We start from the raw sequence: 25,430 nt of genomic DNA on the forward strand, positions 1-25,430 counted from the left end.
GCAGTTAGTGAATTTGGTCCGGTTGTTGGAAGTGTCATTGGAGAGGATGTTGTCAGTGTAGGAGACGATGCTGGTTCTGTGGCTGATGTTGGCAGGCAGTGCTATGTTAGCATTGAACAGTATAAGGATGAGCGATGATCCTTGGGGGGCTCAGCAGATTTCTTTGGCAGGAGCAGAGGTCTATGGTGCCTTGGTGAAAAACTGTGTGTGTCCCCTGAGGAAAGAGCTAATCCATGGGAGAGGGGGGTCCATGTATGCCGGCTTTGTGGAGGTGTTGGTTGAGGATGTGGTGGGAGACAGTGATGTTAAACACAGCTGAAAGATCGAGCTGGATGAGTGCTGTGGTGTGTTCTCTATCAATGTCCAGGCAGATGGCGTCAGTTTTGGCAATGAGAGCACTCTTGGTGCCGTGGTTGGGCCTCAGTCCATATTGAGATTGGTCGAGGAGGTGGTTGTTGTCGTTTATTGACAAGTTTTTCCAGGACTTTAGCAGGGGAGGGATGCAGAGTTAATGGACCACATTGCCAGTGCAGTTTCCGTTGCAGTGATGGCAGGTCAGCAGGTCATTGCAGTTTCTGGGGTGTTCATCTTGTCAGGTTGAAGGGCATGAGGGTAGATGGGCCAGTTTGAGGAGCAAAGTTGTTGTAAATGTTGCTGATATTGTTACTGAAGTAGCAGGAGAGTTGGGTGCAGAGGTCCTCTGATGGGGTGATAGTGCCATGGAGTTGGCAACGGGGAGGTGAACTCCTTCACTATGGCAAAGATTTCTTTGGCACTGTTGGGGATGTTTTTGATTTGTTCGGTCAGTTCTGATCATTTAGGTGAACTGAGTTGCTGATGGTAGAACTGGAGGGCTAATTTGCAAATGCTTTTGTCATTTTCATTGTGATTGTGTCTCCTTCAGAGGTTGAGTTGCTTGCAGTGGTGTTTGGTGAGTCTTAGTTCTTCTGTGTGACATTGCACTTGCAGTCTGGTCCTTAGGGTGGTGATGTCCTTGAGCAAAGCTAGGAAATCTGTGCAGAAGGCTATCCAGGCTCCGAAGCGGGTGATGGAATGTAAGAGGCCATCATGAGAGGTCGTGGTGGTGCTGCAGGCAGTGGATTTATGTCTCCCTGGTCCATATGTCTTCAGGGATCCTGTTCAAGTTGCGTTGGGTGGTTTTGGGGGGGGGGGTGTAGTTTTGCATTGACGGGGTGATCAGGTAAAAGTGGATAAGGGAGTGGTTGATCCAGGTGAGTGGTAGTCTTGTCCACCAAGATCTCAGCTAGGTTGGCGGAGATGGGGGTCGAGGAGATGTCCAGTGGACTGAGTCCTTCACTCATTGGATGAGCCCAAGTGTCTTGTTAAAGTCCTTCAGAAGGCTGTTGGTCCTAGGGTCTGTGTGGTCTTCTAGATGTTAATTGAGGTCACCAAGTAGGATAAAAGAGCTGGAGTTGAGCATCAGTGGGCAATGAAATACAAGATGGTGTTATCGAAGTGGATCATGGTATGGGCGGTCAATAGAAGAGGGCTCCTCACAGGGTGGTGTGACTGGGTACAGATAGTTTGAAGGCCAGGTGTTCTAGGAGGTCGTTGGTATTTGTGGATGTTTTCTTTAAAGATAATAACTACGTCTCCTCCGGGTTCTGTCCTGTCTTACGATCATGAAGACCGGGGAGTGACAGGCCGTTGCTGCGGTGTATCATGTGCATGTGTCAGGGTGGGCCAGGTTTGGGTAAGGAAGAAGAGGTCCGGCAAGAGGACATGAAGGTGGTTCCATTTTTCAATGGCGTGTCTGATGAGCAAGTAGGCTGCTGGGAAGGAGGCAGGTTATGGTAGGGAGCAAGCAGTGGGAAAGCAGTTAAGTGCACAGTGGAGAAAAAAGACAGAAAAGCAGCAGAAGGATGAAAGGACACAAAAAGGTGGAAAGAGGTGGCTAAAGAGCACAAATGAAAAGGTAAAAAACAGATGTAAATCGGGCAGAAAGAGTCAAACAGACAAAAAGCCCCCAAAAAGTGGGCAAAGGCAAAGAATCAGTACATGGTCTTTTTGGACATGTCTGGTGTGCATGTAGAGTGAGGGCAAATTTATAGTATAGTAGACTTCACAGTTCGTCATTAGAAACTAAGTCAAGTAGAGTATGGGGGTGGAAACCAAATGCAATATCAAGTACATTTTCTTTCAATGAGGCACAAAGGCATGCCATTCAGGAGTTGTCACCCTACTTCATGGAGTTCAACCTCGATAGACCTACACAAGTGCTGTGAACAACTCCTGGGCGGGGTTATCCACAGTATATCGAAAACTGTTTCATCCAGACCAAGCTATCAAGGTCCTGGAAAGCCCTGGGCACCAAAGCCTCTCTTCCTACAGAGATTCCGTTGGCCCACCAGGGTGATTCCCACTCACAGCCAAGTGAGTTGTTCCGAAGCTCCTGCTGCTGCAGCATGTGAGTGAAATGATCTATCTTTCTTGGATTTAACTCCTTGCACTGAAAGGTTGACCCCTCCTCCCGTAATGATCAACCACTCCTCTTCAGGTTTATAATAGCTAATGAATGGATGCGTACTGCACACTTGTTTCACACTGGCAAAGAATAGCGATCTGGCCCTGGGTCGACAATCATTCATCCTGAGATTGGCCAACTGCAAACAGTCCAGCTCAATGTTAGCCGTATAATGGTTGGTGAATGCTAAACCTTGCCATCCAGACCCACAATAGTCAGCTCTTTCCATACAGTTCGTTATATTACGGAATATGCTTTGAAGTCCCTTCCAGGAGAGTGCTTTAATGGGACAAAATCCTCCCACAGGTATAACAGTGTTTAGTCCAGGGCGGTCGGTCTACATGAATTAGACATACTTACTGGATCTACTTTGTGAGGGAGCGGCTCTGCGCGGCAAGCCTCCACCAACCTCAAACGTTACATGGGCTCTGATTACAACCTTTTCTCAGCCCGGCTTAGAACTATGCAGCATTTGGAAGCAGTAGGCTGCTCGCCTTACACAGCATGGCGAGGCCACAGATCTTGTCAAGTTCCCGCAGAGAGACGCCGGGTAGGTGAGCCCCGTCTTCTCACACCTGCTTGGGCGCTCTGGAATGCCGCCCCCTCCCTCGCCTTTCTTTCCCAAGGTGTAAGGCTGTTTGTGCCCGGATTGAATGTTCTCATGTTCATCTCTGGTTTTGTTCCCTAAAGCCCGTGCCATCTGAGTGCAGAGGTATCAGCGCCCTTGTGTTTTCCAAAGGGCTGACCTTTGTTGTCCACCCGCTAAAGCTGGCAGACCCAGCCCTGTGTCTGCAGGTATGCACACCTGCGAGGGGGTGGGGCAGCTTAGCATGTTTTTGATCTGCAATCCTGTCTATGATCTGGCTGGAACATAACATTCTTCTCACAGCCTGGCCTTTCTTCCTCTGCTTAGACTGCCTTTCCTCAGGTGCTTGTTTGTTTTCACTTGGTACCTACCGTGACACGTGTGCCCTCACCCCTGGAGGGTCACGACAGTGAGGGTTAGTGAAATGACACTTCGGCCATGTGGGAAAGCCAGTCATTCGACATTCACTTGACAGCATCAGATAAAAAAAATAGGCAAATAGGAGGGAAAAACATGCAATTCGGACCCCATACTCTCGAAGTAAATGTAAAATTGAAGCAGCAATTATTTTGATACCCAGCAGATAGCTCAGTTGGCCGAGCACTCTCTGCTGAGATCTAAATGAAACTGACAGGTTGCAGGGTAGAATTATGGTACCTCCACACAGTCTTTCAATCCTGTGACGACGATGGATTGATAACTATTGTGTTTGTGTAATAATAAAACCTGTTATTTAAAGATCTATGATCTGCTGGCTTGCGTTGTTGAGTGCTACACAAATATTGCTTTATTGTTTTTTCTTCTTCTCGTTGTTATTTTTATTATGTCATTGGTAGAGCCCCTGGGGTAGTGGGGATATAACACTACTTCTCTATGTCAGTTCAAAGTATCTCCATAAAGATTGTTTCAAAGAATTTCAATTCATGCCGACAGAGTAACACACATCCTTCGCCCTCCGAACAGTGAGCTGGGAACAAGGCTCCCCTCTGCTGAAGAAGCGAGGTTTACCTGTTTGAGAGCACCCCGCTGCTCCACCAAAACGACCACCTATTCCCAGCTCACACAGGCTGGTGTTCCACAAAGGATTCAAACAGGTTAACAAATATATGACACATGTCAGCCTGTAATATCTTTATATTCCATGTCTCTAATTTTCTTATTACAGTCTAGTTGTGACATTTCTAGTCACCCGTAATAAATACATTACATTGCTACAGTAATGTAAAAACTTATTACAGTTGAGTTGTGACATCACAATGCCAAATGCTGTTTGAATGAAGTAAGGGATAACTAGCTTTTCAGTTCTTTATACTGAACTATTTTCCCCTCAAATTTCATTAGCTGATAATGAGACATTTATGGCAGCCGGATTAATAATAGCAGTGCTGCAGTTCAGTACAAGAAAGTAGAATTCTATGTAGGTATTATGGCACATTCTGAACAACATGGATTTGAAAGTTACTTAAGGAGCTTAGATATATATTTTGCAAACTAACATTAGGTACATATAGGCATGCTTATTTTCATGTCCCAGCTTAATTGCTGTCATATGAACAAGAAAAGTGCCAAAGACTAACAGTGGCGGCAACTCTGCAATGGTGGAGAAGCGTCCCCCCGCTATCTGGCTGAGAGCCAGCAAACGAAAAATAAAACCCTGTTCTAGCATCGTTTTATTTTTCATTTTCTGGCTTTGACCCAGCTTGTGCAGGGATGGGAGGGGCTTGGGGAGGAGGAGTGCTATGTGCACTCCCTACATGCACGTATGTGTTTGTCCAGCTATCTCAGGCCGACCAAAACACACATGCTCACTTAGGTTTCTCCAGCCCAGCTGTATTGAACTGCTGGGCTGGAGAAACCCCCACAGACTCCGGGATCTGAGCGGAGCGTCTTTCCAGCCGGCTCAGGCCAATCTCTGTGCTCCTCTCATAGTATGAGAGCAGCGCAGGGATTGCACAGTGAGTCTGTGACGCTGCCCCATTGCTTGCTGGAACCAGGAAGGACAAGGCGCGATGCAGGAGGCAGGCGGCTGCTCTAGATAAGTGTTTATTTGTTATTATTAACCTCCCTACGCATGTGCTCTCCTCCTGCACTACCCAGCGCCCTCTCAACCCACCCCACCACATTTTCATTGTGGTGGCTGCCAATGACTTGTAAAAGAGAGTTGTGTGGGGTAACCATGCATTATAAAATGCCGTCTTATCTGAACATTTGAAATCCGCAGTTGTGTGAACTTCTGAAGAAACCAGACCGTGGGCCTTTTTCCTCTACACATAACTACTCTGTGACTTTTAAAATCCTTTTAGTATATGGTAGAGAGAACCTTATCTCAAACATTGTATATTCCCAAGATCCCACCCATACCCATTTCTTAAGGCAGTGCATGTGTTGGGTAAAAGCTAACTTCCAGTTTTCTTTCTAGATGTATTCTGGTCGACCCACCAAAAAGTAACATTATTTACATGTTAGCTGATGTACCCTGACTGCAGTTCTTAATTTGAGCCGGTGGTTTCCTGTGCTCGACACTGGCACTTATAACAGTCCGCACATGGTGGCGTTTTTTGTCAGATGTAGAGATGAGCGCCACAACAGTTGTATATTAATCCCATATACATAAAAAACACTAAATACCTTCAGACCAAGGAATTGTTAAAGTTGTGGGGGCCTGGGATGGTCTGAATTGTCAGACTGTAGGAGCGTGATGGCAAGTAATTGAGCTGGTACTGTTATTGCCAATATAGGCAGGGGCAATGGGCGGTTTAAGTTCAATGCCTCCGGCAAAGGACCTCAGCACCTATGTTTTTACAAATTAAGCACTGACCGACTGTTCTGAAAAACATGACAGATTTTTTTCTATTCAGTGGCAAGGAACGCCCAGTCCTGCATCTTACAAAGTGACTTGCACGCCGAGCCGTTGGAGCATGAACTCTGTGCTTAGCTGGCAGCCAGTTCAAGAAACACTACACTATGTATTGATGTCTGATCATTTTTCAACCCTGGTTACCTGAAGCAGATCCGAACATTGGTCCATCATGTTTTACTAAAAGCCACCTTTACACCAATGGCATGATCACCAGTGGTGTTGATTATTCAATTTTCGTTGTGTGTTGGAGGCCAGGTGAAGGATCCTGCAGTGCACACGTTTCTTTGGAAAGATTTAGGAGAGGGTCCCTCCAGTAGAAGCAACAGCTACACCAGTGTTCAAAATTCAGATTTTTTCTATTTCTGTCCTTTTAGTTTTTCTGTCTCTTAATAAGTGCTCGTCCTCAATGGAGGTGAGTTTTAATTTGAGTTATTTCTTGAGTTACTTCCGCCACAAAATCAAGAACATTTATACCAATTTCGACGAAGACAGCCAACACACAGAACCCTCAATAACCACCCGACACCTTGAAGCCAACGATTGAAAGCTGGACAGCCCTCACCACCGAAGACACACTGAAGAGGATGAAGTCAATCCAATCCGGAGCCCCCACGGACCCCTTCCCCCACCACATCTTCAACAGAGCTGCCAACACCATCTCCCCCATGCTTTGCCACACAATCAATCGCTCCCTCGCGAACGCCTCCTTCCCCTACCGACCAACCCCCTCCTGAAGAAACCCTTGGCGGACCCCACCGAACTCAGGAAGTACGGACCCATCTCCCTGCTCCCGTACCCAGCAAAAGTCATTGAGAAAGCCATCAACAACCAACTCGCCACCTTCATCGAAGAGCACAACATCCTTTACTTCTCCCAATCCGGCTTCAGAAAGAACAGCAGCACAGAAACCGCCCTCCTCACTGCAACAGACGACATCCGCTCCCTCCGTGATACCGTACCCTAACACGCAGACTTCACGATGCAGGGATCCAGGACAAGGCCCTCAACTGGATCCGCTCATTCCTCTCCCGCAGAACGCAGCGAGTCAGACTCCCACCCTTCCTCTCGGACCCCACACCGACCACCTGCGGAGTTCCCCAAGGATCCTCCCTCAGCCCCACGTTGTTCAACATCTACATGGGTCCGCTTGCCCCCCATCGTCAGATTCCACGGCCCCAACATTGTTTCATACGCATACGACACCCAACTCATCCTCTCCCTATCCAACAAATCCAACGCAGCCAAACACAACTTTCAAGAAGGCATGAAAGCAGTCGTCAAATGGATGAAGGGCAGCTGTCTACAACTCAACACTGCTTTCGGTCCATCATTTACGTCACGGACAGCGTGACCTGTACCTGGAGCCCGGGACTATGATTGCTTTTAACTGCTATTCTTACCGGCTAGTCACCCCGGGGACCCGTGGACTCTCTTCGCCCGGCCAACCGCGACCATAGGAGCGTGACTCGAATCTCGAGAGATTCTATGAACTTATATACTTTTAACTGAGGCCTCACGCTTGATTCTGAACTGGAATCTCTTATCCTGACCCGAACAGGAAGCTGCCATGCTCGCTTCTTTGTTGGACCTTGAGTTCTACATTTTTCAGCCATTTGAACTAGTTTCTCTATGTTTCCACCTGGATGAAGCTGTTTTACTTGAGCCACTGGCCCTCTATCTTGCCTGGATAGTTGCATCAGCCTAACATGCAGCTCGGTATTCCCGGTGCTCGTTTTAGGGGTCTGCCTTCTCCGATTTACACTTTGATGGAATGGCTATACTCAAAATATATTTGATTTGGGATCCGTGCCACCAACTGAATATTTATATATATATAAATTGTTGCTGCTTTGCCTTGTTTCCCGCACGTTTTTTTGCTGAGTAACAGAGCTCTATAATTTTAGTGCCCTGAGGAAGGTGACAGCTACTAGTTAGCCCAGTACCGAAACGCGCGTCGGCACCGTGCAAGACAGAGATCATTGGGCAAGAATTCCCTGTTAATACTTATGCAATATTGCCCACTCTACTACTTATTTGTTGGTCTCTTCCTTTCTCTTTTTGTATATTGGCTGTACATATTTATGGTGTCATTGTTCTATGTGAGTAGGTTTGAATGTGTGTGTAGCTAGATGGACAAGAGCATTTGTGTATGTGGTTGGAGCCTGTTTTTTATTACTGATACCTCTGTTTGTGGGGATGTAATATTTTCATTGTTTATAATCTTGGTATTGGCTCTAAAATGCTCTAAAAAGAATTATAACATCTCTTTGTTCTACTGAAAAGTTTTGCAGCACATAATATATTTGTTCTTTGTATCTCTATTTTTTTTATACATCCTTTAACAAATTAAATTGATTATATTTATTGTACTTCTAATACATTTTATTTTTTCTGTTTCCTATATTTTGTTGTATCCATATTGTTGTCGCATTCTCACTGAATGTGTACCTAGCTTGGTTTTTGCCATCATTTGTGAGACATGCTTACGTCCCAGGATTATCATTTGGCAGGTGACACCTTTCTCCCTCGCCTGCAAGGGTGGATTCTCTCTTTTTTTGTTACAACTCAACACTTGAAAAACTGAAGTACTCATCACGGGCCCACACCCCGACGCCTTGAACGACACCTGATGGCCCCTGTCCTCGGAAAAATGCCCACCCTCACGGACCATGCACGCAACTTAGGATTCATCCTGGACTCCGAACTCAAAATGAACCGCCAGATCAACTCCGTCGCATCCTCCTGCTTCCACACCCTCCGCCTCCTATGCAAGACCTTCACATTGATCCTTATCGAACACAGAAAGACTGTCATACACGCCCTCGTCACCAGCAGACTTGACTACAGCAACGCACTCTAAGCCGGAATCAACAAAAACCTCACCCGCAAACTTGAAAACATCCAAAACGCTGCTGCCAGACTAATCCTCAACCTGCCACAACACTACCACATCACGCAGCACCTGCGTAGACTACACTTGCTCCCCATCGAGGCAAGAATCACTTTCAAGATTCTCATCCACGCACACTAAGTCCTCCACAACACCGGACCAGCATACCTGAATAGCCGACTCACATTCCACGCATCCCAAAGGACCCTACGATCAGCCCAGCTCTCCGACGCCATAGTCCCTCGCACCAGGAAGTCCAGATCGGGGGCCGCTCCTTCTCCTTTCTCACGGCCAGAGCCTGGAACACCCTTCCGCTCCACCTCAGACAGATGACATCACTCCCCAGCTTCACGAGGGACCTCAAGACATGGCTCTTTGATAGACCTCCTCCTTGATGGACAGGACCCTGCCCCCCGTCCCGTCCACCCCAGCGCCTTGAGAACCTTAAGGGTGAGTAGTCGCTCTCAACAAACCCATGATTGATTGATTGAAGAGAGTGGCCCATCTAGGTCGGGAAGACTGTTGGTAGGCCAGTACCCCTGAAGGACTGGTGGGACAAACTCATTCACATATAAGTCAGAGCTTCAGCTGCCTTACATGTAACTTACTGTTCCCCAGGATCGACCTCTCGCCGGATTCCCAGTTTCACTATAGACATGTCTTCTCTAGAAATGTGGTGGAGGCGTGTGGAAGAAAGTGCATTTGAACATTGGCCAATAGGGGCAAATAACTTAACCTATTCTAATAAGTGATGTAACAAACAATGTAAAAATATCCTGCAGCATAATCTTACAATATCTGTCCACAGAAGGAGAGCATCGTCTTGTGCAATATTCAGTGGCCTACCTTTGCACGCCTTCCTGTGTGTGATTGGCTTGGTCATGTCTCGGTAGTAGCCCTCCTTGCAGTAGTGGCAGTGCCGGCCCGCCGTATTGTGCCGGCAGTTTAGGCAGACGCCACCACTCTTGCGACCCGACAACTTGAAGAGTTCCATGTTGAAGCGGCAGCGCCGGGCGTGGAGGTTACAGTTGCACGCTGTAAGGAGCAAAGCAGGACACATTAGTGGAAGCATGCGCAGTAGAGGTAGGCTTGCCTGAATGTGAGATTGCATTGCTGTCAACCATGAGGAGATCAACTTCAGGCTTATTAGTAATACTACAACTTATAATAAAAGTAATAATTATAACAAAAAATGATACACAAATACTAATCATTACTGAACTATTGATCAAATAAACAATACAATCAAGAATTACTTTTATTAAATCCGTTCCTAGTAGCACTTAAAATAATACTATTAATTATAATAATAAAACCAGAGGTGACAAAATTGGCATTAAATGCCCATTGAGCCTCCTACGGGATATTGCAAGGCTTCAAGTCAAAGACAGACGTTGCACCCGTTTAGGGATGAATGGCGCAGTCTTTTAAACACACAGTAGATGGTATTGCATTCATATTAGATCCTCACCCTGTCCCTCTACTCCCACAACCCATTCAACACCTGTATCCACATCACACTTTGCGAAGATTTGTTCCAGTTGCAAATATATAGAATGCAAGTATTATCAATACTCTAAACATAAAATAAACCAATATTTTGCATGAGATGTTGCTGAGGCATTGTTTGAAAAACGGAATGTACTTCCGGATCAAAGCTGACTGTGTTTTGAAATCTGCGGGAACATGCAAAGCGCTGTTCTCAGGTCTCAAAATGAAATCAAGAAGCTCACTCAGAGAATAAGTCAGTGCCATGGACTGTCTCTTATCAGCTGTCCTTGAACGGACACAGGACCGCTTGAAGAAGAAACTGCCCGCTGCCTGTGTCCAGAATACCTCCCATCCATCCACATCCCCTTGACCTCTCTGCAGCCTCCATTCCTGGGGGTCACACCACACTGCTGTGACTTAGCCTTACTGAATCAGCACGCTGGCTCTTCTACCTACTGCGAAAATGTTAAGTTTGCTGCAAAAACCTTGTACAAAATACCTTCACCTCCCCCATGGACTTCATTTAGGTGTTGCCAGGGGTCGCAGCTGCGACCCTTGGCTTCTCCTCTGCCCTCCCAGGCCCTTCCTTTGTAACCCCTGGCTTTGGGTGAGCAAGGGTAGCGTGACACACAAACAAGGGAAGTAAACAGCCAACTCCCCCTCTGAGTCGCTGGGAAGCTCCCGGACGGGGAAATCACCATTTGTTTTCAAAGGTGCGCAGTGGCAGCACCGGCTTGTCAAACAATTTAAGCATTACAGGCAGCCAGGGCAGTGGTGGCTCCTCCCCTAAGGTGGAGGAGCATCGCCCCACTGCTCACAAGGAAAAATAAAATGATAATAACGTATTGTTCTCTTCCAGGGGATACTCATCAATAGTCATAAGCACTGAATAATCTCCGCCCATGAACGGGAACCCGGAACATATAACATAACACATATGTATGTGTATCTAGTAGAAAAGGAGTACATAGTACGAGAAAACTATACACATATACATGTATAAACCAATAATATGCAGCCCTAAACATATCTAATAGGCTAAGAAAGCCCAAATTACATGCATTTCTCTGGTATGAAAATAACCCATACCATATATTGTAAGAGAAGGACATGTACAGCAATTGCATTCTGCAAAAGAACACTTTATTTTCATCAAAGAAAACAGGTAATGAAAGGCCATTAGCCTAAGAAAGGCTGCATAAATAAATAACATCCCTGTACAGAAAAGGAAAATGGCACCCCGCCTTTAAGGCCTCAGAGAATCTGAACACTTTACCTTTAAGGCCTCCAGGAGAACTCTGCTCCTATCATGCACCACATGTGACAGTTAGGTCAGTTATTTTTTCCGGCTCTTTCTGAGAGGAACCTGGAGCTTGAACTCAACTGATTTTGACTTTCTTTAGTCAGAATTTGTATTCTACCTACTTTTTTCGATATTTCTTGTTGCTGGTGGTATTTTTCTATCTTTTCTGACTAATTGGTCATTCTTTTTTAGTCAGATATGCCACCTTTATTTTACAATTGTCCTTCCTGTGGGAAGAAGATGTCTAAAACCGATCCTCATTCGGTCTGTGTAGTGTGTTTGCCTTCTTCTCATGACACAAAGACATGCTACCACTGTCTTCAGCTTTCAAGAAGAACTTTGAAGGAGAGAGAAGATCAGGCTTCTTGGCTTAATGGAGAGAGGAAAACATCAGGAAAAGGGCCCAGGGAGGCATTTTCCATCTGGAGGGCCCTCCTCTCCTAGAAAACGGCGAAGATCTGCTTCTCTGGAAGCTAGAAGTAAGAAAAAGCTTCATGGTCGAAGACAAGATCGCCTTAAACAAGCATTGGAAATGCAATAGGTCTCGCATTAGGAAAGTTTGAGCAATTGGTATTGTAAATGACACTTTTTTATTTATGTGTTGGTTTTGAAACTAGCAAAAGTAATAGCTTTGTCAGTTACAATGTCAATAGTTTTAACTTTCGCAAATGTGACACCTATAGCATTTGTAATGCAATGTGTGTTGTCTTTACGTGACTTAGATGTATTTATATTGCAAATAACAATGGCTTTTAATTTTGTAAATAATTAATACTTAAATAAAATTTATTGTAATTTATAAATGGCAATAGCTTAAACGTTTGTAATTTAATTTTGTGAAGATTATGTTCAGTGTATTTTATTGTGACGAAAATCCAAGAACATTGCATTTGCACCTGGTGGTGGATGTGGTGGTGGATGTGGTGGTGGATGTGGTGGTGGTGGATGCGGTGGTGGTGGATGCGGTGGAAGTGGTGGTGGATGTGGTGGTGGTGGTGGATGTGGTGGTGGTGGATGTGGCGGTGGTGGATGTGGTGGTGGTGGATGTGGCGGTGGATTTCATGGTGGATGTGGTGGTGGATGTGGTGGTGGATGTGGTGGTGGATGTGATGGTGGCTGAGATGGTGGATGTGGTGGTGATGGTGGATGTGGTGGTGGATGTGGTAGTGGATGCGGTGGTGGATGCGGTGGTGGATGCGGTGGATGGGGTGGTGGTTGTAGTGGATGTGGTGGTGGATGAAGTGGTGGTGGGTGTGGTGGTGGTGGATGTGGTGGATGTGGTGGTGGTGGATGTGGCGGTGGATGTCGTGGTGGATGTGGAGGTGATGGTGGAGATGATGATGGATGTGGTGGACAGTGCACACAGTCAGAGCAGCGTGCACCAAAAACAAACACAGCCCATACAAAACCGAAACAGCATGTATCAAATGCAGAGACGGTTCACACAGAACATGAGCACCGTGCACCTAAAGAACACACAGCCTATGCACAACTGAAGCAGCATGAGAGGAGAGGGCATTGGAAGTCGTGGGAGTGGGACATCTGTACGCATATGCCCTCTGCACAGCAACCCCACACAGGACAACGAGACAGTAAAACCGAGGGACTCTGCAGTGGCACCTACGCCTCTTAATCACTTCACGAGTGCTTACCTGAAACTGATTTGGAGGCAGGTTTGGGAGTTTGTTCAACCGCTGTGTAAGAGATGGGTCTGCACTGTAAGAATGTCAGCTGTATCTGACCGTATACGTAATTACACTAATGATTTGGAAAGTAACTTACCAATTTATTTTTGTATTTATTTAATAGCGCAGCGCTAGTACTAGTCCCACTGGAGTGTGTTGGAGCGGCAGCGCTATGCATCAAACACACAGACATAGAGAATGAATCATGCAACCAAACGTGGTTGCTGTGATAAAAAATAAAGCGCCGTCCGTTTTTTAAATATGAATGCGTGCGGCAATATCAACCCTCTGAAGCATATGGCAGGCTGGAAGTGCTTGGCAGCCTATAATAATGAGCATGACTGGAAAAGAAGAAAGTTTACCGACTAGAATGCTCTGAATTTCCAGCGGCTCACAAAGGCAGGTGATTGTCATCACAGCACGGTCCTGCAAAGCTGGCAACTGATCCCTTGTTGTCTTCTGCGGAAAATACGGGCAAGCCTTTTTAAGGTGTGCATGCATGCAATGGCAGGGTGTAATGGAAATAAGCGGCGCCATGCTCAAATACAGCACGGACCCCGTGTTTAACAAGTATGAAAACAAGAATATTGAGAAAAGGAGAGGGGAGGACGGAGAGATGGGAAAAGAACGGAGAGAGAGGGATAGAGAGGAGGCGGCGAGGTAGCGAGACTTGGAAGTGTAGTTAGGACACTAATGGGGGTGGGGCAGTGGGGAGATTAAGTGACAGCAGCCTGGCGGCAGTGAAAGAAGTGTAATTAGGGGGAGGAGAAGTGAGGCCGGGTGTGCTGGAGAAGCAAGACGGAGGGAAGAGAGAGAAGGGGAGGGGGGAGGAGAAATGCGACACGGCGGGCAGGGGAGGGGCGGAACGGGGAGAGGGAACAGACGGAGGGAAGGCAGATAAGGGGAGGGGGGAGGAGAAATGCGACACGGCGGGCAGGGGAGGGGGCGGAGCGGGGAGAGGGTGTGAAAGCAGCAGGGGACTGGAGTGCGGCTGAGGGAACTGATGTGCACGCGCTTTTAAGCTCAATGCGCATGCGCATTGAGCTTAAAAGTCACAGGCACTGCAAGGAATCGCCACGATTCCTTGCAAGTTAGTTAAAGAGTGGTTAAACCCCCATAGTCTCGCAAGCTCGATGCGCATGTGCATCGACAGGCGAGACCTAAAAAGTAATTCGACGTCGAGGACTGTGGAGATAGCAAGGTCGACATCGAAGACAGGATCGCCGTCAAAGAACAAGGCGACATCAAGACCAGCAAGATCAAGATTGCCGTCGAAAAGTCAGTCGACGTCGAGACCGGCGACGTCAACGCCAGTGAGATCGACGTCGAAGACCAGGTCGCCGGCTAGAAGTAGATCGACGTCGAGACCTGAAAAGCGAAAGAGATCGAGGTCGCCACCGAGGCATAAGTTGTCGTCGAGGCATGCTTCAGGCTCAAAGCATGAGAAATCATACTCAACGAAGAGGCCAGCGAAGTCCAGAAGGTCGACATCGAGATTTCCGTCACTTGTCTCAAGGTCAGCGTCGACGCAGTCAAGATCAGCCTCTTGGACCCGTCAGAGGTCTTTGTCAAGGTCAGAATCGATGTTGAGGATGCCACGTGAGCAGCGGTCGACGTCGAGGTGCCGACTTCTAGGGCTTCGTCCTTCATTCTGGGTTGACATCGAGGCATTTGACGTCGAGGGACAGGCAAGGGTTCCCTGTGGGAGAGGTGAAAAGACCAGCTTCTAGACCTCAACGTTCGACGTCGAGGGATACTTCTTCTTCCTCGCTGGGGATAAATATCGTCCAAGTTACGCCGGAGGGCTCTCCGGTGCACACATCACCTACTATTACTATACTCTTAGATGGATGGAGGAAATTAGACACTGGAAGATGCAACCCAGACCTAATGAGAGAGGCCTCTTAACATGGAGTGCTCAAGACCTCCTGCTAATAAGTCCCCGAGGCGTTCCAGATCACCATTAAGATGGCGTTCACACTCAAGAGAGCGCTCCAGATCACGCCGACCTCATACTCCAAGGAGAAGGCAGAGGTCTCCTGCATCGACCACGTCAATAAGGTCGTCATACATAGACTATTCTCCTACTATTTTATCGACTCCACCTTCCAGGGTCTCCCCGGTTGATGATCTTGGGACATTCAGTGAGATGTTATGTAGAGGTGTCAGCAAGTTCAACATAACCATGTCTGTACCTCAAGTTACCTCATCTGTTATTTTCGAGACTTTGCACCATAATTTTTTGGCGAAACCTCTACTGCCTTTGGTGTCAGGGTTACTGGAGCCTGCAATGAAGACTTTCTTGACACCTGCCACAGTGGGCTCGGGGTCCTCAAGGAGTTCAAAGAAATATAAGGCTCCGGACCAGGATCCCTTGTTTCTACGTACTGACCCTCCACCAGATTCGCTTATAGTCCCTGCTGCCAGGAAAGCACATTCTGCTACATCTATCTCAACTGCTCCTCCAGAGAAGGATAGCAAGAACATGGACTCCTTGGGACGGAGGATGTGTAATACGGCAGGGTCTGTGATGAGAGTGGCTAGTGCAGCCGCTCTACTGGGTCGATACGACCAATCGTTATGGGATTCCTTGACAAGATTTGCAGAGAAATTACCCAAGGAAGATCAGAAAGACTTCTTTGAGATTGTGCAAGAAGGAGGCCTGGTGGCTAATCAGATTATCAGTATAGCAGCTGATTCCACTGATTTAGCAGCTCATGGATATGCTCACGGCATCTGTTCTCGAAGATCAGCGTGGCTTCGCCTCACAGGCCTAAAACCTGACGCTCAGAGGAAGATTGTTAATGTGCCCTTTAATAGATCGTTGTTGTTTAGGTCCCATGCAGATGACGAAATGGATAAAATGAAGACTGAGTTAAAAACTCTTAAGGCCATAGGCCTTGAAAAGAAGAAAGTTTTGTTGTTGCTTTCGTCCCTATGACAAGCGGTCATTTCAGCAGCGAGGGCAAACTTCTAATTGGTCGTCAAAGAACCAGGGCCACACACAACAAAGGTCCCAGTTTCAGCAACGCCGGCCTGGACGGGGCAGAGGCGGTAACAGACAACAGTCTATAGCGCCAAAACAGCCACAGAAACCATGAGATGGGTCTTCCTCCAAAGCTGTTGTCCACTCCAGTAGGAGGAAGTGTTTCATTACATCTGGAGGAGTGGAAGCGTCTAACAAAAGACAGACGGGTCATCGACATTGTACAAAACGGATATCTTCTAAAATTCACGTCCCCGCCTCCATCTATACCTCCGAAAGGCATCTCTCACTGCAACCTAAGATCGTTGCAAAAGGAGGTGAACACCTTATTAAGCAAAAGACCTATAGAGAAAGTTCCAGCTCTGCAGAAAAATTAAGGGCTCTGCTCTCGCTTCTTCCTTGTACAAAAAAGAGGTCCGACCACAGAATACAGACCAATACTGGATCTGAGGCTGTTTAACAGATTCATTTGCAGAGAGAAATTACGGATGTTAGCACTCGCTCAAATTTTTCCTCAGCTTCACCAGGGGGATTGGATGTGTTCCATTGATCTGCAGAACACATACTTCCACATACCGATATCAAAGACACATTGCAAATTTCTACGGTTTCGAGTGTCCATCCAGCATTATCAGTATACAGTTCTTCCTTTCGGGCTAAAGTCAGCTCCTCAAACATTCTCCAAGTGTATGGCTGTGGTGGCTGCCTTCCTGCGCAAGCAGAAGATATTCATTTACCCTTACTTGGACGACTGGCTCCTGAAAAGCTCGCCTCCAGCTTTGTTGCAAGGCCATCTCTTGAGCTGCCTTCAACTGCTACGCAAATTGGGACTTCACATCAATTCCAAAAACTCCATACTAAATCTGACGCAAAAGATCCACTATCTGGGTTCCTGCCTGGACACAGAAAAAGTAAATGTGTGCTCTTCGGAGGAGAGGTGGTTATCAATTCGAGGAAAATGCCTGACCCTTCTTCACACGCAATTCCCGACGGTTTGTCAGGTGTCATCTCTACTGGGGTCAATGGCATCGTGCATCTTTATAGTACCAAATGCACAATTACACATGCGTCCACTACAGCAATGTTTGGAGGACCAATGGATGCAAATATCAGGGTGCTGGGAGGATCAGATAATTCTCCATCAGACAGCCAAAGATTCCATGCGGTGGTGGAGGAAGAGATCGCACCTGATGAAGGGAGTCCCGTTCCACCAGGACCCTCCAACTCAGACTCTAGTCACGGACGCTTCTCTCCAGGCCTGGGGTCCTCAAATGGGCCCTCTGCAAGTACAAGGTCTTTGGGCCGACTCCGAAAGGGGTAACCACATCAATCTGCTAGAGTTAAGGGCTGTACATCTAGCTCTCAAGTCCCTCTTTCCGTCGTTCAACTCTCGTTCAATTCTAGTACAAACGGACAATACAACGAAGATGTATTATTTGAACAAACAGGGAGGTACCCGATCCAGAACACTCTCCATAGAGGCTCAAGCCATATGGAACTGGATTCTGGCAAGAGACTTGTCAATAGTGGCTGTTCATCTGCCGGGCTCCCTCAATTCTCAGGCGGATTTCCTCAGCAGAGACTTCGTCGAAGCACACAATTGGGCTCTCAACGACGAGGTCACACGCAGTATCTTTCAAACATGGGGAACTCCAGACATGGACCTGTTTGCAGACGCGAAAACGTAAAATGCCCCGTCTTCGCATCCAGATTTCCCCAGAAAGGATCTAAAGGGAATGCCCTTTTGATCGAATGGTATCAGAACTTACTGTACGCTTTTCCACCGATCCCATTGATACCAGTAGTAATCAACAAATTGTACAGGGCCAACTCCAGGATGATCCTGATAGCCCTGGAGTGGCCTCGCCAATGGGGGTTTCCGGACCTCCTTCAACTATCGGAAGTGCCACACAAGAGGTTGCCATGTCGCCCAGATCTCCTATCCAAGCAGGCAGGGAGAGTGTTTCACCCCAATCTGTCCTCCCTCCGGTTGACAGCATGGCTCCTGAAGTCATACAATATGGTCACCTGCACTTGAATTCAGACTGTATGGATATTCTTAAAGAAGCGAAACGTCCTTCCACAAGGAAGTCATATGCCTTCAAGTGGAAACGATTCTTCCTCTGGTGTGTGAACATTGGATACAATCCCATGCGTGGTCAGGATCAGGTGATTTTACCTTATTTGCTGCATTTGGCCAAGTCTGGGCTTCAGTTTGCTCTATTAAAGTTCACATTGCAGCAATCACGGCCTATAGAAAGTCTCCCAACCAGACTTTTCTTTAGAATTCCAGTGGTGAAGGATTTTCTGGAAGGCTTGAGAAGGGTGTACCCACAAGTTAGATCTCCCTCTCCTCCATTGGAGCTTAACATTGTGTTGACAAAGTTGATGGGGGCTCCTTTCGAGCCGATTCATAAAACTTCCTTACATTTAACATGGAAAGTCGCGTTGCTAGTGGCCATCACTTCCGCTCGCAGGGTGAGCGAGATCCAGGCTCTTTGTTGTAAGGAACCTTTTACTGTGTTCCATGCTAACAGGGTGGTTCTCAGAACACATCCTAGTTTTTTGCCTGAAGTAATTTCGGATTTTCACATTAACCAGACTATAACTTTACCTACTTTCTTTCCAAATCCTGCGAATCCTCCAGAAAGATCTTTACATCTCTCCGGTGCACACATCACCTACTATTACTATACTCTTAGATGGATGGAGGAAATTAGACACTGGAAGATGCAACCCAGACCTAATGAGAGAGGCCTCTTAACATGGAGTGCTCAAGACCTCCTGCTAATAAGTCCCCGAGGCGTTCCAGATCACCATTAAGATGGCGTTCACACTCAAGAGAGCGCTCCAGATCACGCCGACCTCATACTCCAAGGAGAAGGCAGAGGTCTCCTGCATCGACCACGTCAATAAGGTCGTCATACATAGACTATTCTCCTACTATTTTATCGACTCCACCTTCCAGGGTCTCCCCGGTTGATGATCTTGGGACATTCAGTGAGATGTTATGTAGAGGTGTCAGCAAGTTCAACATAACCATGTCTGTACCTCAAGTTACCTCATCTGTTATTTTCGAGACTTTGCACCATAATTTTTTGGCGAAACCTCTACTGCCTTTGGTGTCAGGGTTACTGGAGCCTGCAATGAAGACTTTCTTGACACCTGCCACAGTGGGCTCGGGGTCCTCAAGGAGTTCAAAGAAATATAAGGCTCCGGACCAGGATCCCTTGTTTCTACGTACTGACCCTCCACCAGATTCGCTTATAGTCCCTGCTGCCAGGAAAGCACATTCTGCTACATCTATCTCAACTGCTCCTCCAGAGAAGGATAGCAAGAACATGGACTCCTTGGGACGGAGGATGTGTAATACGGCAGGGTCTGTGATGAGAGTGGCTAGTGCAGCCGCTCTACTGGGTCGATACGACCAATCGTTATGGGATTCCTTGACAAGATTTGCAGAGAAATTACCCAAGGAAGATCAGAAAGACTTCTTTGAGATTGTGCAAGAAGGAGGCCTGGTGGCTAATCAGATTATCAGTATAGCAGCTGATTCCACTGATTTAGCAGCTCATGGATATGCTCACGGCATCTGTTCTCGAAGATCAGCGTGGCTTCGCCTCACAGGCCTAAAACCTGACGCTCAGAGGAAGATTGTTAATGTGCCCTTTAATAGATCGTTGTTGTTTAGGTCCCATGCAGATGACGAAATGGATAAAATGAAGACTGAGTTAAAAACTCTTAAGGCCATAGGCCTTGAAAAGAAGAAAGTTTTGTTGTTGCTTTCGTCCCTATGACAAGCGGTCATTTCAGCAGCGAGGGCAAACTTCTAATTGGTCGTCAAAGAACCAGGGCCACACACAACAAAGGTCCCAGTTTCAGCAACGCCGGCCTGGACGGGGCAGAGGCGGTAACAGACAACAGTCTATAGCGCCAAAACAGCCACAGAAACCATGAGATGGGTCTTCCTCCAAAGCTGTTGTCCACTCCAGTAGGAGGAAGTGTTTCATTACATCTGGAGGAGTGGAAGCGTCTAACAAAAGACAGACGGGTCATCGACATTGTACAAAACGGATATCTTCTAAAATTCACGTCCCCGCCTCCATCTATACCTCCGAAAGGCATCTCTCACTGCAACCTAAGATCGTTGCAAAAGGAGGTGAACACCTTATTAAGCAAAAGACCTATAGAGAAAGTTCCAGCTCTGCAGAAAAATTAAGGGCTCTGCTCTCGCTTCTTCCTTGTACAAAAAAGAGGTCCCACCACAGAATACAGACCAATACTGGATCTGAGGCTGTTTAACAGATTCATTTGCAGAGAGAAATTACGGATGTTAGCACTCGCTCAAATTTTTCCTCAGCTTCACCAGGGGGATTGGATGTGTTCCATTGATCTGCAGAACACATACTTCCACATACCGATATCAAAGACACATTGCAAATTTCTACGGTTTCGAGTGTCCATCCAGCATTATCAGTATACAGTTCTTCCTTTCGGGCTAAAGTCAGCTCCTCAAACATTCTCCAAGTGTATGGCTGTGGTGGCTGCCTTCCTGCGCAAGCAGAAGATATTCATTTACCCTTACTTGGACGACTGGCTCCTGAAAAGCTCGCCTCCAGCTTTGTTGCAAGGCCATCTCTTGAGCTGCCTTCAACTGCTACGCAAATTGGGACTTCATATCAATTCCAAAAACTCCATACTAAATCTGACGCAAAAGATCCACTATCTGGGTTCCTGCCTGGACACAGAAAAAGTAAATGTGTGCTCTTCGGAGGAGAGGTGGTTATCAATTCGAGGAAAATGCCTGACCCTTCTTCACACGCAATTCCCGACGGTTTGTCAGGTGTCATCTCTACTGGGGTCAATGGCATCGTGCATCTTTATAGTACCAAATGCACAATTACACATGCGTCCACTACAGCAATGTTTGGAGGACCAATGGATGCAAATATCAGGGTGCTGGGAGGATCAGATAATTCTCCATCAGACAGCCAAAGATTCCATGCGGTGGTGGAGGAAGAGATCGCACCTGATGAAGGGAGTCCCGTTCCACCAGGACCCTCCAACTCAGACTCTAGTCACGGACGCTTCTCTCCAGGCCTGGGGTCCTCAAATGGGCCCTCTGCAAGTACAAGGTCTTTGGGCCGACTCCGAAAGGGGTAACCACATCAATCTGCTAGAGTTAAGGGCTGTACATCTAGCTCTCAAGTCCCTCTTTCCGTCGTTCAACTCTCGTTCAATTCTAGTACAAACGGACAATACAACGAAGATGTATTATTTGAACAAACAGGGAGGTACCCGATCCAGAACACTCTCCATAGAGGCTCAAGCCATATGGAACTGGATTCTGGCAAGAGACTTGTCAATAGTGGCTGTTCATCTGCCGGGCTCCCTCAATTCTCAGGCGGATTTCCTCAGCAGAGACTTCGTCGAAGCACACAATTGGGCTCTCAACGACGAGGTCACACGCAGTATCTTTCAAACATGGGGAACTCCAGACATGGACCTGTTTGCAGACGCGAAAACGTAAAATGCCCCGTCTTCGCATCCAGATTTCCCCAGAAAGGATCTAAAGGGAATGCCCTTTTGATCGAATGGTATCAGAACTTACTGTACGCTTTTCCACCGATCCCATTGATACCAGTAGTAATCAACAAATTGTACAGGGCCAACTCCAGGATGATCCTGATAGCCCTGGAGTGGCCTCGCCAATGGGGGTTTCCGGACCTCCTTCAACTATCGGAAGTGCCACACAAGAGGTTGCCATGTCGCCCAGATCTCCTATCCAAGCAGGCAGGGAGAGTGTTTCACCCCAATCTGTCCTCCCTCCGGTTGACAGCATGGCTCCTGAAGTCATACAATATGGTCACCTGCACTTGAATTCAGACTGTATGGATATTCTTAAAGAAGCGAAACGTCTTTCCACAAGGAAGTCATATGCCTTCAAGTGGAAACGATTCTTCCTCTGGTGTGTGAACATTGGATACAATCCCATGCGTGGTCAGGAACAGGTGATTTTACCTTATTTGCTGCATTTGGCCAAGTCTGGGCTTCAGTTTGCTCTATTAAAGTTCACATTGCAGCAATCACGGCCTATAGAAAGTCTCCCAACCAGACTTTTCTTTAGAATTCCAGTGGTGAAGGATTTTCTGGAAGGCTTGAGAAGGGTGTACCCACAAGTTAGATCTCCCTCTCCTCCATTGGAGCTTAACATTGTGTTGACAAAGTTGATGGGGGCTCCTTTCGAGCCGATTCATAAAACTTCCTTACATTTAACATGGAAAGTCGCGTTGCTAGTGGCCATCACTTCCGCTCGCAGGGTGAGCGAGATCCAGGCTCTTTGTTGTAAGGAACCTTTTACTGTGTTCCATGCTAACAGGGTGGTTCTCAGAACACATCCTAGTTTTTTGCCTGAAGTAATTTCGGATTTTCACATTAACCAGACTATAACTTTACCTACTTTCTTTCCAAATCCTGCGAATCCTCCAGAAAGATCTTTACATCTCTCCGGTGCACACATCACCTACTATTACTATACTCTTAGATGGATGGAGGAAATTAGACACTGGAAGATGCAACCCAGACCTAATGAGAGAGGCCTCTTAACATGGAGTGCTCAAGACCTCCTGCTAATAAGTCCCCGAGGCGTTCCAGATCACCATTAAGATGGCGTTCACACTCAAGAGAGCGCTCCAGATCACGCCGACCTCATACTCCAAGGAGAAGGCAGAGGTCTCCTGCATCGACCACGTCAATAAGGTCGTCATACATAGACTATTCTCCTACTATTTTATCGACTCCACCTTCCAGGGTCTCCCCGGTTGATGATCTTGGGACATTCAGTGAGATGTTATGTAGAGGTGTCAGCAAGTTCAACATAACCATGTCTGTACCTCAAGTTACCTCATCTGTTATTTTCGAGACTTTGCACCATAATTTTTTGGCGAAACCTCTACTGCCTTTGGTGTCAGGGTTACTGGAGCCTGCAATGAAGACTTTCTTGACACCTGCCACAGTGGGCTCGGGGTCCTCAAGGAGTTCAAAGAAATATAAGGCTCCGGACCAGGATCCCTTGTTTCTACGTACTGACCCTCCACCAGATTCGCTTATAGTCACTGCTGCCAGGAAAGCACATTCTGCTACATCTATCTCAACTGCTCCTCCAGAGAAGGATAGCAAGAACATGGACTCCTTGGGACGGAGGATGTGTAATACGGCAGGGTCTGTGATGAGAGTGGCTAGTGCAGCCGCTCTACTGGGTCGATACGACCAATCGTTATGGGATTCCTTGACAAGATTTGCAGAGAAATTACCCAAGGAAGATCAGAAAGACTTCTTTGAGATTGTGCAAGAAGGAGGCCTGGTGGCTAATCAGATTATCAGTATAGCAGCTGATTCCACTGATTTAGCAGCTCATGGATATGCTCACGGCATCTGTTCTCGAAGATCAGCGTGGCTTCGCCTCACAGGCCTAAAACCTGACGCTCAGAGGAAGATTGTTAATGTGCCCTTTAATAGATCGTTGTTGTTTAGGTCCCATGCAGATGACGAAATGGATAAAATGAAGACTGAGTTAAAAACTCTTAAGGCCATAGGCCTTGAAAAGAAGAAAGTTTTGTTGTTGCTTTCGTCCCTATGACAAGCGGTCATTTCAGCAGCGAGGGCAAACTTCTAATTGGTCGTCAAAGAACCAGGGCCACACACAACAAAGGTCCCAGTTTCAGCAACGCCGGCCTGGACGGGGCAGAGGCGGTAACAGACAACAGTCTATAGCGCCAAAACAGCCACAGAAACCATGAGATGGGTCTTCCTCCAAAGCTGTTGTCCACTCCAGTAGGAGGAAGTGTTTCATTACATCTGGAGGAGTGGAAGCGTCTAACAAAAGACAGACGGGTCATCGACATTGTACAAAACGGATATCTTCTAAAATTCACGTCCCCGCCTCCATCTATACCTCCGAAAGGCATCTCTCACTGCAACCTAAGATCGTTGCAAAAGGAGGTGAACACCTTATTAAGCAAAAGACCTATAGAGAAAGTTCCAGCTCTGCAGAAAAATTAAGGGCTCTGCTCTCGCTTCTTCCTTGTACAAAAAAGAGGTCCCACCACAGAATACAGACCAATACTGGATCTGAGGCTGTTTAACAGATTCATTTGCAGAGAGAAATTACGGATGTTAGCACTCGCTCAAATTTTTCCTCAGCTTCACCAGGGGGATTGGATGTGTTCCATTGATCTGCAGAACACATACTTCCACATACCGATATCAAAGACACATTGCAAATTTCTACGGTTTCGAGTGTCCATCCAGCATTATCAGTATACAGTTCTTCCTTTCGGGCTAAAGTCAGCTCCTCAAACATTCTCCAAGTGTATGGCTGTGGTGGCTGCCTTCCTGCGCAAGCAGAAGATATTCATTTACCCTTACTTGGACGACTGGCTCCTGAAAAGCTTGCCTCCAGCTTTGTTGCAAGGCCATCTCTTGAGCTGCCTTCAACTGCTACGCAAATTGGGACTTCACATCAATTCCAAAAACTCCATACTAAATCTGACGCAAAAGATCCACTATCTGGGTTCCTGCCTGGACACAGAAAAAGTAAATGTGTGCTCTTCGGAGGAGAGGTGGTTATCAATTCGAGGAAAATGCCTGACCCTTCTTCACACGCAATTCCCGACGGTTTGTCAGGTGTCATCTCTACTGGGGTCAATGGCATCGTGCATCTTTATAGTACCAAATGCACAATTACACATGCGTCCACTACAGCAATGTTTGGAGGACCAATGGATGCAAATATCAGGGTGCTGGGAGGATCAGATAATTCTCCATCAGACAGCCAAAGATTCCATGCGGTGGTGGAGGAAGAGATCGCACCTGATGAAGGGAGTCCCGTTCCACCAGGACCCTCCAACTCAGACTCTAGTCACGGACGCTTCTCTCCAGGCCTGGGGTCCTCAAATGGGCCCTCTGCAAGTACAAGGTCTTTGGGCCAACTCCGAAAGGGGTAACCACATCAATCTGCTAGAGTTAAGGGCTGTACATCTAGCTCTCAAGTCCCTCTTTCCGTCGTTCAACTCTCGTTCAATTCTAGTACAAACGGACAATACAACGAAGATGTATTATTTGAACAAACAGGGAGGTACCCGA

At 47.0% G+C, this 25,430-nt stretch overlaps 1 protein-coding gene across 2 annotated transcripts in view; it reads right to left on the reverse strand.

Annotated features, from left to right (window-relative positions):
- NTN1 (netrin 1) overlaps window positions 1–25,430 on the reverse strand; it is a 464,858-nt gene that overhangs the window by 226,507 nt on the left and 212,921 nt on the right. For both annotated transcript variants that reach the window (XM_086930628.1, XM_086930627.1), the window contains exon 3: window positions 9,668–9,856. In XM_086930628.1, coding sequence (XP_086786754.1) covers window positions 9,668–9,856 — 189 coding nt within the window. The remainder of the gene's footprint in view (window positions 1–9,667; window positions 9,857–25,430) is intronic.

Source organism: Lissotriton vulgaris, chromosome 7, assembly GCF_964263255.1.
Source record: "Lissotriton vulgaris chromosome 7, aLisVul1.2, whole genome shotgun sequence".
In the NCBI taxonomy this organism is placed as follows: Eukaryota; Metazoa; Chordata; class Amphibia; order Caudata; family Salamandridae; genus Lissotriton; species Lissotriton vulgaris.